At 41.8% G+C, this 17,828-nt stretch overlaps 1 protein-coding gene across 2 annotated transcripts in view; it reads right to left on the bottom strand.

Moving 5' to 3' along the window:
- Positions 1-16,295: 16,295 nt before the first annotated feature.
- The window catches only part of FHIP2A (FHF complex subunit HOOK interacting protein 2A), a 33,629-nt gene continuing 32,096 nt past the window's right edge, over positions 16,296-17,828 (bottom strand). For both annotated transcript variants that reach the window (XM_082486132.1, XM_082486131.1), the window contains one exon: positions 16,296-17,736. In XM_082486132.1, the coding sequence (XP_082342258.1) occupies positions 17,631-17,736 (106 nt within the window). In that variant the 3' untranslated portion in view covers positions 16,296-17,630. The remainder of the gene's footprint in view (positions 17,737-17,828) is intronic.

The raw sequence follows: 17,828 nt of genomic DNA on the forward strand, positions 1-17,828 counted from the left end.
GTCAGGTGAATTTACAGAGAGAGACAGATAGACAGAAAAAAAAATAGAAACAAGGAAAGAAAGATTTTTAGAATAGGCTTTTGTTGTATCTTTTGCAAGGTTTGATTGACTTTCTAATGTCCTCTTTAGCAGTATCATTCCGCATAACCAGAACCAGAAGGAAAAATTATCAATGAGCAAGGCAATCTAATCAGCCTTTTCCTCCATACAGTGGTTAAAGAAACCATATAACCCGAGACTGGGGTTAGTAGTGTTCAATATCAGACCCAGCTTGGAGACACTGGTCAATCAATGAAACCAAGCCCTTTAAGGGAAGGGCAGTGTATGGACTCAAATTTTCATGATACCGTCTGCCGGACAGCTGGAATTTTCCTGATCTCTAAAGCCTTACATTAAATTTACTACTAAGCTTTTCTAAAATGCCCCACGCTCCGCCAGCAAAGTCCCTGAACCTCAAGACTCTGCCAGCATTTTTCCTTCCAGGAACACGATGAGGATTTTTTGTCTGGTGGCTGCGGGGCTGCGATGCGCCGAGGCTGCCTGAGCTCTCAGGAGCACAAGAGGAACCTTTGAGCCCTCAGACGAACCCAGAACTTGAGATTTTGCTCCATTTCCTTTTCACCAGGCAACCTGATTGTTGCACATGTAGAAAACATAAATGTTAGATGAATTGAAGTTGGACTGTGAACAACCTCCTTATTTACAGGGTAGTCCCACTGCTTGATTCCATCCCTAGAAAGAGCTCTCAAGCTGGGTGCACCCTAACTCACGCAGCTTGAGGGGTTTAAAGATACTTCTGTGGACATAATATTTGGGCCCAACGTGACTTTCAGGGAGTGCATAGCTGCACGGTACAGCCCACAGTCTTCAGTAATTTCACAAGATCTTTATCAAAGACAATATTTTGCACTAACAGGCTGCTTAAGAGGACTCAGATTCCAGCTCCAATTAAAATTAAGCAGGGCAAAGATGTTCCCGTCTTCTCAGCGAAGCTGAAAGCTCAGACTGTCCATCCCACAGTGCAACATGGCTGTGCTGCAGTTCTGTCTGCAGGATATGCCAGATGTATTTAGGGCAGTAGCTGGCCTGGGAACTGGGGTAGGTGATGCATCATCCCCTTCTGCTGCTTCTGCTCTGGGGACGGATAAGCTGGGGGTGGGGGGGGAGAGCAACTGCTTGAACCGGCGCAGCAGAAGTCTCCAGGGTGATTCTGTGTTTTGGATCATTAGGGCAGAGTGCTACAGATTTTTTTCTATAATGCGTATTTTGAGATAAATACCAGTTGCAGTGAAGCGTATTCTATGAAATAGTCTGATAGAAAAGGGTCAAACTGTTGATGTACCAATTACCATTATAAACCACCAGTGGCGAGTGTCCATGCAGCCATGCGGAACGTGGCTTACGCAAACCGGTTCAATTATGATAAAACAGTAAGATATACGTCGAGCTGGGTTTAATGGCTGCAAAACTGCCTGGCGATGGACAGGGTTTGCAGCCTTAGACTGGTGCTGAACTGGCTGCCCGAGCTTTCATTAGCCAGCGACAAGGCAGAATAAGAACAACTGTTTTACCGGAGCAAAGTAAATACTTGCTCTCCTGCTTCCCCCATCCCTGAAATTTATTACACACTTGAATATGTCCACATCTGAGACCCAGGGAGGCAGGCGCTGGGGGAGCGAGGAAGAGGTTTTTGCAACCTGACCCCCCAGGGGGAATAGCTGCAGCTAAGCCTTTTATGCTGACGCTTTTTTCTGAAATATTTATGCCCAATCGTCCGTTCTTGTTTACCTCATGGTCTCCTCTCCTTGCTCACCCCAGGCTGCTTTATCAGACAGCCTCCACTATTTAGGAAGCACAGAAAAAAAAAGTTAGGAGTCTGAAATTAGAGAAAAACCTTTTTGGCATGCGTTGAAGCATCCACTAAGAGAGCTGTGGAGAATTAATTGGGCAGGCAGAAAGGGCTGGGAGTGGAGACTGCCGGCTGCCCCAGCAGTGTCATGCAAGCATGTAGAGAGCAGAGTTCCCCTTGCCTCGGGAGGCCTGACCGCTCTCGATTTCAGGTGGGAACTGTTATTAACCGCCAAGTGGTCTGGGCGGTCGTTTCCCACAATCCATGCTGGATGCTTTCCCCTTGCCTGCTTGCAGAAAGGGCAAGCGCAGCCTCGGTAGCAGCTGCAGCAGCCGCTCGCAGCAGGGACAGAGGGAAAAGCCTCAGAGCAAGCGGCAGAAACTAGGTTAGTGCTGAAAGGTGTGAGTGGAGCAGTGTTCTTACAGACATCTTTCTTACAGACTTCTGTATATTCACTTTTTAGTGGCTCAGAAGCAGATGACACTCCTTTGCATCATTTTCAGTGAGGAGGATGCTGAACTCCCGCCCTTCATGCTCTTCCCCTCTGACCTGTCTAATTACTGTAGGAGAAAGGGAGCCCAAAGAAAGTCAATATGGAAAAACCACGTTGGATCCTGGTATCGGTCGAACTGCTGGTGGAAGGATACAACCTCCCTGAGGTCATCGATTTAGCTGAGAACAGCAGATTTGTCCTTTTCAACAAATTTGCAAGATGAGGTGCTTTTGCTGTGGGATTGTTGGTTTCCTGTGGTCAGTTGTTGTGGGTTTTTTACTGTGTCTAGATCCAGGCTGCCTGAAGATAATCATGGCTTTGCCAGTGATTTTAGCGTAATAGGAATTTGATCTTGAAATACTCTGAGTTCACAGGCTATATAAACTATAATATTTTGTACATCTGCTCTAAATCCAGACAGCCAGAGGGCTAAAAGTACATTTCTCCACTGCAAACAGATCTGCTAAAAAGCATGAAATAGATCTTGATTTATAGGAGAGCCACCATCGCTGATTCTGCGTCATACCTTAGATAGGGAATGGAAGGAAAATCATGATCAAACACACTTTATTGACTTTATTCCTTCCTTAACTAACAGGCGAACTTCTGAAAATGTGCACAGTAGCCATTTTATGAAATATGAAAGCAAGCACTAAATTACAATCCTCAAATCACCAATTCACAGCCCTCAGATTTTTTTTTTATTTTTTTTTTTTCATTTCTTCCACTATAATTTCCGGGCTGGAGCTCTAGCCATTAATAGCAGCTACATCATTACACTGCGGTGACACTTCAGCAGCACCCTCATCCATTTCAGTCATTGATCCACTAATGTGCGCCGGATGAAAAAGGAAAAGGTCCAGCTCATTCATCCTCCCCCTCCTTTCTCCTCCTCTCACCAGGTGGCAACCACTCACCCTTCGCTTTAAATCCTTATCAGATTTCAGATGCTCAGTGTTAATTGTCTCAGTACAAGGACTGACCCCAGACAGTGAAACTAAAATTAAAGTAACGGAGCCATAGAAGTGGGTGAAATGCCACTGAAGTGAATGGATCTGCAGCTGCTTCCCTTGGCCCACGGTCTGCTGACAGCATTGGAAAGGACAAGTTAGAGCTGGAGCCGTAAAGCCACTTGTCAGCACTCGATTCTTCCTGGAGTATGAAGCTGAACCAAGAAAAGAGTAGGAGAAGAAAGAAAAGAAATTAGGCAATAAATTGATCAAAGGTACAGCAACGTGCTGCTGCAGAAATGGTACTTTAAGTAGCATCAACTGCACAAGTAATTCTGTAATTCCAGTTGCATACGGAGCAAAAAAATCTCTCTCCTATGGACATTCAGGGTAAAACCATATAGCAACTCTGTGTTTAGGTGATTTCCTGAGTTACAAAGATACTAAGCTGGAAGGTACATAGCTTAGGTTTGTAGCTTGTTTTCTAATCCAGCAACCTGTTTTGGGTTTGGTTTTTTTTTTTTCTATCCAACTAACCTATAGGCACATTCTTGCTTTTCCTTTTCACTCTTTGATTGGTACATCTGTTCTTTTGTTCTGCTTTTCCTTATCTTTATATTGTTCATTTTGGGGATCAAAGGATAAAGGAAGTAAAAATCCTGTTAGTTTTCAAAGGTCCACGCAGCAGTAGATAATTGGTTTCCAATCAAGCCCAGACTGTCTTTGATCTCCAAAGCCCTTGCAAAGAACGTTTTGCTAAGACACAAGCATATGTGTTCTCTAGCACTACCAGGAGATCTAATTTTGAAAGTCTGCAATTACCTGTGCAGTGGCACTTATAAAGATGAGAGGGACTGATAACAATGCTGTGTTTTTATACCATCTTCCATTAAACTTGCATTAATGAGACATACCTACGCCCTTCTGAAGAGATACTTTGAGTAATATTTCTCTCATGCTACAGTAACAGGGGTGATGGGTCATGCAGCTGGGTCAGGGACAGAAAGGAGTTTCATCCAGCTCCCCAAACCGTGGTTCAGCCACACGACCATCCTTCCTTGCCAGAGATGGCTGCCCATTGCCACCCTGGTTCATCCTTCCACCTCCATGCAGCAGTTTATAACCTTTGGTTGGGCTGGTTGAATTTTTTGGGCTGTGTTGTGACGATCAGTGAAACGTTCTTGTTGCAGCCCTGAGGAGAAGGACCTGGGCGTGCTGATTGACGAGAAGCTCAACATGAGCCAGCAATGTGCGATCGCAGCCCAGAAGGCCAACCGTATCCTGGGCTGCATCAGAAGTATGGCCATCAGGTCAAAGGAGGTGATTCTGCCCCTCCACTCTCGTGAGACCCCACCTGGAGTACTGCATCCAGCTCTGGAGTCCCCAACATGAGAAGGACATGGACCTGCTGGAGCATGTCCAGAGGAGAGCCACGAGGATGATCAGAGGACTGGAGCACCTCTCCAATGAAGACAGGCTGAGAGAGTTGGGGCTGTTCAGGCCGGAGAAGAGAAGGCTCCGGGGAGATCTATTACGGCCTTCCAGTCCCTAAAGGGGGCCTACAGGAGAGCTGGGGAAGGACTTTTTACCAGGGCATGTAGCAATAGGACGAGGGGCAATGGCTTTAAACTGGAAGAGGGCAGGTTCAGATTGAACATTAGGAAGAAGTTTTTCCCTTTGAGGGTGGTGAGGCACTGGCACAGGCTGCCCAGAGAGGTTGTTGAGGCCCCATCCCCGGAGGTGTTCAAGGCCAGGCTGGACGTGGCCTTGGGCAACCTGGTCTAGTGGGAGGTGTCCCTGCCCATGGCAGGGGGGTTGGAACTCGATGATCTTCAAGGTCCTTTCCAACCTAAACCATTCTATGATTCTATGATTCTATATATATCTTTCATCAAGAATAAAACATGATGCCCGACAGCTAAGGATAGGAAATTTTTTAAATCAGCTTTGCCACCAGAAGAACTGTAATGTGAAACTATAGCTGTGTTCATCTTTGCAAGCAATTAATCTATACTGTCATTTTGAACCTTAATGCCCTTCACTTTACTTTCCCTTATTCGCTAAATGCCCTTCTCTTTTCTCTCCACCCATGCTAAAACCCACCAAAACATATGAAAAAGCAAAGTGTGTTCATGCTAGAAAAACACGAGATACTCAAGAGTGAAATGACTGATCTTGGGTTTATAGTTTTCCTGTTTCCTTTCCCTTCCCCTTCCCCTTCTTTCCTTTTCCTTTTCTTCCTTTGTTTTTATTTCTTCCCTTTTATTTTGATCTTTATACCAGGGCTGACTTTTTTTTTTGTCAGGTATGAAGGCAGAATTATTTTCTGCAATCTGGAGAGGCAGAGCACACGAGACACGCAGGTACATCTCTATGTATGCATACCAAAATCTGCAACTGACTCTGCTTCTTTAAATAAACAATATACATTCATTTCGCTTAAAATAGGACTCTGTCAAGCTCCTACCCTAGAGCAACTACCAATTGCCCTGTCAAAATCACTCTCTGTGGTTCTGAATAGGTTTCTTAATGAAAGAGCAACATTAGCTCTTTAGAACATTTTGTCCCTGAAGGATGCAGCAGCAACAGCCGCCGAATGATTTCTGGCTCAGACACGCTTATAAATGGTAGGAAACATAATGGTTTAAAACACGAGTATCGGCTCCCTGGAAATGCTTCGTAACAGTGATTCAGGGAACCAAGAGACAAATGGATACTAAGAATGGTACCCACTGATGAGCGCTTTGTTTCCCACATGCACACTGACCCCCTTAAGAATAATTATGGTGTGGTTATGTTGTCACTGAAACAATGCAATAACTGGGGAATGAAATTATTTGGGACCCAATCCAAAGAAAAATATGTTCTGGCAAAATGAAATTTTAATGTCTGCTGGTTGCTGGATTAAATAATGATGAGCATCCGAATGAAATTCTGTGTTTCTATTTTTGCAGTCTGGTCATACCGACTGTCATAGCGGTCATTTTTTATTCTGGTTAAGCCTGGAGGCAGTAGCAGAGTAGAATTTGACTTGAGTAGAGATGTCTAGATTCAAACCAAAGAAAAAGAGTTTTTGTTATAAAATGCTTGGTTGGAGGCAGGACTCAGGTGTCCTCTTGTTTCTGTAATAGGGATGATGCGGCTGCACTCGGCTAAAGTCTCCAAATTGGGGCTTCAGCACCATTTAAATGTTGAAGAATGATATTTACCAGCAGTCTCATGCCTATCCCCAGTCTCAGTTCCAGACAGATTTTAGATCAAATGTCACTGTTCTCACGCAGGAAAAACCTGCAAGCAGTTTTCCACAGCATGGAGGGTATCAGGATCAAGAACAACAATAAAATAGATGACATTTTTCATCAGAAGATAGAAATATCTGTCCCTGCTTTGTCAGTGTTCTCCCTGGCAGCAGGAGAATGAACTTTTTCCCGGTGTGTTTGATCCTGTTGTTTTCTTGTTTTTGTAGTTCTGAAATTTGTTACTGTAATGCCCCAAAATTTGTTTATAGGCAAAGAGGAAACATACCTTATATACGAAGCCAAGAATTTGTTATAAGTATAGTTGAAATCCTTGCAGTCTGCTCCAAGAGCTACTGTCAGCCCAGATCTAATTATTACCGAAAGAAGCAGCTTTGTCTAGGCACCAAAGATTTGAACGCTAATAATAAACCAGTTAAAATTGCTCTTCCTGTGTTCTTCCCTGTTTCCTGATGTTGTCGCCCCCTTCTCCTTGGGGCTCTGTGGCCGGAGCTGTCATTCTCGTTTGGGAAGGGGAGGGGGAACTGCTGCAGCAGGTCAGCAGCATCTGGAGTCTTTCGCCAGGAGCACTGTGATGTTCATGTTGATAGTTTTGTCTTCTCACTCTAAGATCCACTTGCGTTCATTTTAATATATTTGTTAACCTGTTTTACACCTTTCCTCTTTCTGCATTGCTCTGCAGCTCCTCATCACGTCTGGACTTGCTATGTACAGCACCCTTTAAATACGCTAGAGACTGGTTTTTTTGTTGTCTTTTTTATCCCTAAAACCAATTTTGTCCAGCTCCAGGTCTGCGTTTCTTTACCAGACCGTGGGTGAGTTCACCGCTGTGGGGTCTCCAGTGCAAAGCCCGTGCCCCGTCTCGTTTTGCCCCACCCGGGTATTCCTTTGCTCTGATGCTCTCAAGGCCTCAGCCATCGTACCAGTCCCGCATTTCTCTACACTGCATTATGTCGTGAGAGCGTAGAACTACAGCAGTACCGTTGCAGTGATAAGTAAAGTAAAAGAAATTTGCCGTAGCCACCTAGTCAGAAGAAAAATTGCTGTTACAGCTAAATCGAATTAAAACAAAGCTGCAGGCGGGTCAATAACAGTTCAGAGAAAGCGAGCCTGACGAGCCTCAGGCCTGAGGCCTTGCAAACTCAGCACAAAACCTGCGGCCTCTTACTAGCGATGGCAATACGATAGAAGGGGGCTACACGCCTGCATTATTATTGGGCTATTCTTACGTTTCTCATTTGTTTCCCATCCAACTCAGGCACTGCTAACACCCAGCTTCATCGCCCAAGGCAAGCAGTTACGGGCACGGGGATCAGCCCAACATCAGGAGTTCGCTGTTCACCTGCCGTAATGAAAAACGACTCATTAAATACTGCACGCGGGATTGGTGCCTCCTTGGCTGCGTTTATAAAATTTCATGGAGCCTCTGGAATAAGTGGTACTGAATTAATATAAAGATATAAATAGGTTAATCAGGTGGAATCTTCAGCTGCTGAAATGCTTGACTTACACAATTATACTGACCTTGGCTCATGATGGTGCAAGTTTTCTTTATCGAATTTCAGTTTCAACCTGGAGAAGATCTTTATCTGGCATCTGGGTCAGCTTGAAGCTGGTCAGCTCTTGAAGGCCATACTTTTCCACTGAAGTAACAAACCACGCAGCCAATGTTGGAGCAATTTCTTAGGGGCTTCTGATAATTTTTCACATAGTTGCTGAGCATAAAAAGTTTCTGTAGAAAACTGAGTCAAGACTGAGAAGTCAAGCCCCTTCCGCTACACAGTTCAATATCTGAAGAGCTGAAAAGATGAATTGCACCTATATAGCTTGTACTTTAAAAAGTTAAATGAAGCCTATATATGTAACTCCTCTGTGACAGTTTCCTCTATTAATAGACTAAGTCATCCAGCTGTCACATGGAGAAAAAAAAAGTATTTGTCACTCAAAAACACAAACCCAACAAAATTGCTCAGATTACTCAGCAATGCCTCAGTGCGTGGATAGTAAGCAAACTACTTAAAAATAACTAAACAATTAGCAGGACAAGACACAGTGATCAGGGTAAAAAGTAGTACGTTCCTTGAAATGGCCCCAACTGCTGCATATGCTGGCTGCACTTACTGGCATCACATTATTTACAGTTCCCACACCATTGCTTCTTTCTAAAATAAAATGAAATAAGCAATGGTTACAGGATAAGTGTATAATACCATAACCCCAAAATATCCGTCAAAATGTACTTCCACTTTCTACCCTAGAGGTAAAAGGTAGAAAGGTAGAAACTCGTGTTGCAGCTTTCCCCTCTTAGAAAAAACCACAGCCAGAACGCTCTTTGTCAGCATCTCACTTGAGAGACATAAACTGGAGAGAGCGGTCTTGAAGCTGGTTGAACAGATCACATTTAATCATATCAAGGCATTTATTTTTTCATTATTCTGTTTGGTTGATATTTAGAAACAAAAAGGCAACCCTATTTTAGAAATTTGGCAATTAGATTCATATTAGTAGATCAAATTGACATTTGGAATTAATTATAAAAGGGGAAAAAAAGGATTTGTGCTCACTCTTGATCTTTTAGAACGTAAAAATAAGGTCTGATAAATCTAGTTTCTTGCATATTTGCCATCCTGGAAACATCGAGGTTTATTGTGATTTGTTGGTTGATATTAAAGCAACTCCTTATTTAATGATCGAAGCTGAGACCATGGCTCCAGAGAAGCAGACATTTGATATATATAGCATGAAACTGCTCGCACAATTTTGATGCGCGATTTACTCAGTATTACTATTACTTTTCCTACATTTCAGCAAAAAGTAAGGGAAAAGCAGAATTCTAAGCTGTTAATGTAAGGTCTTATTTACCAAGAGCAAAGCTGTGTTCTGGCCTAGGGCTGTGGGAGGGTCATACTTCAGTTATCACTGGCTTAAATGTGTATCTTACAGGTTCCTGACAAGTTTTTGCCTGTGTAAGTAAGGGCAAGAGATTTGGGCGACTGAATTTTGATCTCAAATTCTTCAGGCTTCGGTTCTTTAGGAATTGTGTTTATTTTAACAAAGAAGCACCATCAAAACAATAAAATTTTGAGCAATCAGAAATATTAACTATATGAAGTATATATGATATTTCCTACATCTGTGAAATATGATTCTCCTGTCCTTGGCTTATGCTTTACTTCTGTGGTAAGCCGTAAGGTCCCCTCTGAGGGTCACAAACTATTGCACTTCCCTTGGTCCAGGACACCGGTTGTCCCACACCTGCCCGAGTAGACGTGGGTCCCCTGTCCCCGCGCTGAGCTGGTATCAAATGTGGCTCTTGGCAAGCTCAGAACTGTTGCCAGGTCCCTACTTGTGCAGACATGCTCTTTAAATCAAGAGAAGGTGTCTCCTTAAATGTCTGTCTTCTAAACACGACCAAGCTATGCAGTTTTCTTCAGGCATCATAGGAAACTCCTGAACCCAATTTTTTCTCCTCTGATAATTTTCATTCCTGTTTTCCTTCTGAAAAATGTAAAACATTATCAGAAATGCCAAAATGAGTTTGCAAAGCAGGGAGCGATACCTTTGCATCATTTCAACTGATGGCAAAATTCCCATTGATTTCAACGCGTTCAGGTTTTCCTTCTTGATCCACCCCACCACGTTTGCTACGTAGATGGGATTTCCCTTGCAGATCCTGCAGCCGGACCTGGGTGGACAGAAGCAACTCCGCTTTTGTCTGTATTGTCCTTACCGCTCCCTGCCTGCTGAGCTGCACAAACTGCTGACTGCAGAATCCTCAAGGTGAAGGACAAGATGAAAAACATTTTCCGGGATTTGAAAGGATGGAATTGAAAAGGTGGGAGAACGTGAGTCTTAAAAAGGCAGGATAAAGAATACACAGATTTCTTTTCTTTACAGGAAGCTGAGAGGAAAATTGTCTGGAAATATTGATGGACATACTGCTAACAGTAAAAATAGGAGTCTCCGAAAACCTTAGGAAATAAAAATTCATGACCCAAATTAAGAAATACAAACTTGACAGATGCTTCCTGCGGCTGCGGAGATGAAGGAAGTAGAAGTGGGTTTCTCAAGTGACAGATAATGATGATTCAGAGCACAGGTAATTTGTTTCTTCTCTCCAAGGCAGCTCAGCGTGGGGGGATCCTGGCCCCGCTAATCAAGCTGTACCGCCCGCTGCCTGTAATGGGTGCCGCTTCTGCAAAGAGGTTATTACGCGAGTCCCATTTTGGAAGGCTGAAAATTGCTTTTCTCAGATTGCAGCAGCTTTCCTGATTTACAGGAGACGCTCAAGTGGATCAGGCCATCTCACTACTTTCTGGCAGAACAAGTTATTCAGGAGCCGCTAATTAGCTGGGAGTCTGAGGATGTAAATGCGTGTTTACTTCATCTCCTCACCGACGCAGGCTGGTTCCCTCTTGCAACGTGCTATGTTTTGCCCAGTCTGGTTTGAAAAGTGCGAGGCTGCAGGCTGCTTCCACTTCTCCTGGTCTACCAGCATTCACGGTCAGGAAGCTTTAATTGACAACGAATATCAGTTTTCCTCAATGACATGACTTCATTCTTAATTGCATTCTGATAAATTAGGCTCCATAGTTCCTTCAGTCTTGGTGCTTAAGGCTTTCAAATCTTTTTATTGGGAAGTAATGTTCCTCTAACCTTAAGCCATAATTTAACTAGGCTAAACTTAGATACCTCCGTTGCCCTCCTCTCTTAAATCAGTTTAATATCTTCTGCTGTTTTCTGCAGAACTTCCTGTAGTCTTGGTATGTGTTATTACTCGGCACAACGACTTAACGTTTTCAGCTGCTTCATCTCTCCGAACTGGAAATGGAATACCATACATCTTGAAATATATAATGCAAAAGTCTCATTTCTGCTGTCCCCAGTGCAAATTTCTAAAGCAGGTTTATACTTACTGCCCAGGGCTCTCTGTGGAGGACACCCGCCCTCTTTTCAACAGTTGTTATTTCAGAGAACTGTTCGCTTTAGAATACAATGAGGTTCACCTTTTTTGAAAATGAAGGCAATTAAGAAAAATAGGCTTTTCATGTTCCTGCAGCCTAGCACTGTAATGGGGTCCTTTCTTTCACGTGCTTCCATATTTTTCAGTACATAAAATGTTTTACCAGAGGGAAGGGACACCATACAAATCCCTACTGAATTATGATGCTGCAGAGCAGAAAGGCAAAGCCAGCAAGATGTACCTACTTCATCAAAGTTACAAGACACTGACAAAGTTTTTAGTTCCACAGCGCTATTGTGGCAGATTTTATACCACCAGCAGCATTTATTGTAATAACCACCAGGAATTTAATGAAACATAGCTCAGAATACATCTACCGCCCTTCCGAGGGCAATTTAAGTAGCCTGGTGAGATACTGTGTTCCCAGATGCATCTTTTTATCCTCACAGATCTGACTCCAAAGGCAGTGCCGGCAACTGGTCCAAACTTGTAAAAATTGACTTTTCACACTTTCTTTTTTGGCATTCCCAAGAAGTTTATGACACCTGAAAACTTTAATCCACCATATGCTTCACTTGATTCCTAAATTGCTCTTCAGGTCTCTTTCTCATACTTCAAAGCGAACCTCGGCCGATAAAGGATGCGCCAGGAACATATGGGTTTAGGCCGAAAGGGCTCATACAAGTTGTGACAGATTCACTTCTCTGAGCATTAATCCACTTTAATCCAATTGGATCACATACCACACTAGCGAAATCCTTGAGGCTTTGACAGCACCAGTTCTGTTAATATTTAAAGGTTAACAAATTCGGTAGATCCTGAGCTACTTGTATCTCCATTAAGAACTTCGACTGAGAATCTGTAAAATGAGTTAATGAAGTAGAGGCCACACACTGGTAATACTGTTGTGGTTTTTTTTCCAGTAGGACGTAGAGCCCTGAAATCTTGCATCAGAATGCGAGTGCCATATGATTATCATGCTTCAATAATCCAGTCATTTCAAGGATATCCAAGTAAGAGAAAAATACAAGAAGATATAAAATGTGCAATTTTGATACAACTTCCTCACTGCTTGAGGAAGCAAAGTGTCCCTAAATCTCTAAATGCCTCATGCAGGCATGGCAAAGAAATGATCTGGGGTGGGAGATGACAATCTCTGAGGCCCAAAAGGATGGGGGAAAGATGCTGAGAGCTATAAAAAAAGCTGTCAAGTGTATCATCTTGCTGTAGCGCTGCTCTTGTTAAAGATGCAAGAGCACTTGCAGCTGTTAAATACTGAGGAGGAGAAACAGCTTAACATCCAAGTGTAGCCCTCAGAGGGGATCCTACAGAGCGATAAGATTTTTAAAAGGCTGATGAAAACTTGAAGGACATGAAAACTAGATGAGATACTAAGAAAAAATACCCAACAAATACAATTTTAAAATAAAAACATATATAAACCCGTATGTATAAAAGCCTTCCTCAGAGGCCCCGCAGTAAGAGACGATGCTTGCTTACGTATGTGACATTTGTACCCAATTCAATAAACTGATGTTGTGACTTGACGCACTCTGCGGTGAAATGCAATAGAAAAGCAAGATCTTGACCAGCTGCAGTCTTGAAAGATATTAGGGCTCTCGGGAAGAGCAGATGTTAATCTGTGTTCAGGATGACTCCAACCTGGCCATTTCCCTTAGCTTCCGATTTCCATGGGCAAAGACTATGCTGATTCACTCCAAGCCCTGCACAGTACAGCACAGTACAGTACAGGAAACAGGTTTGTCCCACAAGATGCTACAGTGACAGACTCGAATGAAAGGATTTCAGGATCAAAGGCACGATGCAAAATGTTACATTTTCTATCTCAAGGTCATCCATACAAAACCTGCTATGGATTCTGTAATAACAGAAGCAGTCGCTTCATTGAAATTAATTTATTTTGAGAATATCCCTTTTAATCCTCCATGCATTTTTTAGCACAAAAAGTTGGATTTTATCACAACCTCCTTCATAAAACTTAATATTGTATGTCTTGTAAGGTGGCCGTTTCAACAATTCCTCATTGGAAATCCCACAGCTGTGAAACCTTGGCAACACTGTCAGTAAGTGACCTACACAAAGTTTAATAGAAAAATTTTACTTAATATCCTCTGTTTAATGTAAACAAGGCAGGAGGCAAAACAAGGAGTATATATTTTATATAGTTACACTATTTTACAGGGCACAGAAAGCACTGAGGATCATGGTTTGAAAACCCTGGATGATAGGCAATATCAGATATGGATTTTCCATGTAGCCCCAAGTCTACTACATAGGCCTTCGATCTTACCTAGCACTTCGGTTTAGCATTTCTTTTAGCAAGACAGATAGCACTAATAAAATGTCATCTGTGAAATTACACAACAGGTTATGGTAGAAATTACCATGCATTTGCAAAGCCATTCCATGATTACTTGTGCCCTGTAAAATCAAGTGCGGCAATCTTTACACTAACCGTAGTGTAAGCAAGCTTGGGATTCTGGTCCTTATATATATATATAGGTATATATATACATAGGTGATGTACAACCAGACTCAAGCTGTGTATCAAGTCACAGCTTTTATATTGCACAGACAAATACAGAGTAAGAACATTACACAGACAGGATCTGAATACCAGGAATATTACAGTCATATGAGAAACAAAGGGCAAACTTGTTCTACCAGAGCTAGCACGTGGCTTATTACAAAATTTTCTATATTGGAGTCTAAATCAAATACATACTATAAATGGAAAAAAAGTAAAAATGTGTCTATTTACAGACATGTGCATCAGGATTAAAATGTGGTTTGGATCTGCTTTTTGAAATACAAAATTATTCTAGCATTACCTCTCAAGTATTTCAATCTAATACTAGTAGCCGTATTTTCTAAGGTGATAAGCACTTGCGTTTCCCACCGACATCTGGAGGATCTGCATATGCTGTGAGCTTCAGGCTATATCTTTTCTCAGGTGTCCATCTCTGGGTAATAAATAACCACATACAAATACACACACACAGAGAAACAAAATGGGCACCTCAATGACATAGTCATGACATGCATAGATTGGGAAGGTGAAAACATGGACCTGAACTAACTTCTAACCTTTTTTTTTTTTTTTTTTTAAAGAAAAAAGTGCATGAAAAATATCACCACAAAAATAATTAAATGAGTTCCATCTCTTTAGGAAGATAATTCACTTTTACAAAAATAAAGGTCATTGTCACCATGTATGTTAATTAAGGGTTTGTAGGCAGCACTCACAAAAGCAGTTTAGGCTAAAGCAACTTTAAGGATTGCTTCACTTCTATCAGGATGGATCCATGTCTTATAAATTTATCAGCTAAATAACATTTGGTTTGCAAGAACATCACCAATGTTACTGGAGACCGAACAATTATGCCCTGAATTTAAGAGTGCGTACAGTTATATCTAGCTATTTTTCTCGTGGACAAGCATGAAGGAATTATGTTTGCAGCTCGGCAGACTGCTTTGCATTAAAATACCACAGAGGTTGCAGCAGTCCTTCCATAAGCTAGCTGATACAATTCCTTACAGTGTAATGAGCTCAGGTATCGGTGAAAACAAAAATAAAAGAGGTGATGTTAATGTTTTCATTTGAGATCAGGCATCTCTTGAATGGCTTTATAAATTGTTACATTAATTGGAATGCTCTTGCAAATTTCGTCTAACATTTCTCTCTCATTTATAGTAGTATTATCACTTCCAGTTTCCACTGAAATTGGGACATTAGAAGTATTCTGGTACATAAAAAAAAAATAAATAATGACAATAGAAAATTTGAGGAAAGCGTAATTAAGCTCAAGCAAAACCAACAAAAGCCCAAATTCAGGACAGCATCAGCATTTGTGCTCAACAGCTTAACTTTGTTCATGTAAGAGATTGTGATTTAGGAATAAAATCCTTGAAATCAAGGTTTTGTTTAACTGCTTTGCTGAATTGGGACCTTATTTATAACAAATGTATGTATTAAACATTACTTTGCATAGACATTTACACATTCTAAACTATGTGCTAGGTACGTTACATTAACGAAGCTTCTAATATGAACTGACTGCAATACCTATCCCCAAAAATTATTTGCTACTTTCAAGGTATGATTTTAAAGAACAAAAATGAAAAAAGTGTCACTTTTTTACACTTTATCTTACTATGCTACTTTGACCTGAAAACACTTTGGGGCTAAATTCAGGAAAAAACCCAAGGAGATGAGGAAGTAAAACATGCTTTTGTTTGCCAGATAAATGCAACGCTTTGTACAAAAGCCTCCCAGTATAGGGAGCCACTGAACACAGGTTTTATCTGCCAAAATGTTCCCCCAGTTCCAGAATGGCTCTCTCCAACTTAACCCGTACTGGAAGCTTTTATAGGAGAACCCTCTTCACTGTTGTGACAAGAATAAATTTAGCCCATTAACTGTGACACTGTTCTAATTAACCTCCTAACTTAAAAGGCCTCTCAACATCCAGGTTCCATAAATATTAACCAAAGAAAAAGACCTCAAAGGCGTGGATTCAGAGCAGAATCTGATTCTAGGTACAGTCATGTAAATCCAGAAAAATTCTAGTGACTGAGTACATTAGTCCACATTTCCGTATGAGCAATCACACCTGAAATGGGCATTACCTGTGCAAATAGGATAGTAGGAAAGACGAAGAAAGAAATACAATGTAAGCACAAGGAGCTAAACTCTACCTTGCCTGCCTATGCGATTACGCTCCTACGAGGGGAGAGAGGTACTACACACCTGCGGGAGAGCAGGGCAGGTCTCTTGTCCAAGTCACTTGGTGCGACTTGAAGGTTAAAGCACAGCCACCCGAGCCTGCCAGCGCGTACGTGGCAGTGAGCAGCAAGAACTGTCTGCGGCGCAGGCTGCCGTCAGGCTAGAGAAACAGAAGCAAAGCATGCTGAAGGCCGAATGGCCCTCCCTCCGCTTGCAGTGCAAATGCCTGCCCTGGCTGACAGCTTTCGTATCAAAAAAGATTCACTGGGAGATATCTCTGCATTCCAGCACTGTGAAAAGCAGGGACAAATTTTGGTCCTATATATGGTATCAACGCTTTAACTGAACTGGCATCAGTCAATCTTTTGCTGGGCACTACTACGATGGTTAAACAAGCAATAAAAACATTTCTAAAAATGTCAGAATGTTTACGCTTCCAATCTTCAAGGCACAAAAGATTCTTAAACCAATTCAGGCTAAATACCAATTTAAAAGAAATAAAAAATACTGTTTCAGCAACAACTACTAATGATCTATAATTAACTTCCCTGTAAAGGTGACGTGAGTCAAGCAACTAGAGTTCACAAGCAAAAACCTAAAGCAAATATAGTTACACAGATGACCTGAAGAGCAATCACTTGGAATGACAGAGACAAACATGCTAGAAACATGTATGCTTCAGATATATTTGTTACGGATGTGATGCTGAATGAGGATTAATTCCATTAGTATTGATTTTATACTTATATATCTCTTGGAGTAATGCACTGGGGAATCAAACTCAGAGTTGTCTTTAAGATTCACCAAAACAAAAATGATCCCTCGTTAATATATCCCACTGTATATGGATTGGTGGATTTTTTGAACCTCTTCATTTTTAATAATACGCATTGCAACTATAGTTGTGATTTCCTTTCATATATCCAACTGAAAAGAAAAAGAATTAAGACATACTAATGTTATAAAATTAATTTGCTTTTTAAAAGTAATATGGTCACAAAAAGCGAATTGGCGCATGTGAGCCCCAGAACATACAAAAGACCCGACTCTCTAAACACTGTCATTTTAACAGAACAACCAAGGTCTGATGTCTGGGGTTCTTCACGCAGCTTTTGCAGCTCTTCACACAGTGGCTAGAAATGCTATGTATCAGCTTCTCCCAAAATGCCTTCAATCATACTCCAGGTCCATGTGAATCCCTCTCTCTTGCAACGTCAACATCTCGTGAAAGTAACTCGTCTTCCAGTTCTGCCAAATGTCAACTGACACTTTGCCAGGAGGCACCACCTCTTCTTATCTGGGTGTTGTCAATAGTCCTTTCGACTGAAAGAGGCTAGGTGGTTTTACGGCCTGGCTACTCATCAAGGCTGCTTACGGTGTAGATGAGGCGTGATACTTCACAAATGCAATTGCTGCCAGCTCTTTGCAGAATTCTTCCAGCACAATCACGCCCTCTAGTAACGTCATGTGGTCAATGCTGATGAAGAGAAAAAAAAACCAGCAGACAATCAGGACTGGCACACACAAAAACCAGCCGTGGGTCTTGGCGAATATGCAATGTGTTTACTC

The sequence above is a fragment of the Vanellus vanellus genome, assembly GCF_965231255.1.
Source record: "Vanellus vanellus genome assembly, chromosome: 7".
NCBI classification, from domain to species: domain Eukaryota; kingdom Metazoa; phylum Chordata; class Aves; order Charadriiformes; family Charadriidae; genus Vanellus; species Vanellus vanellus.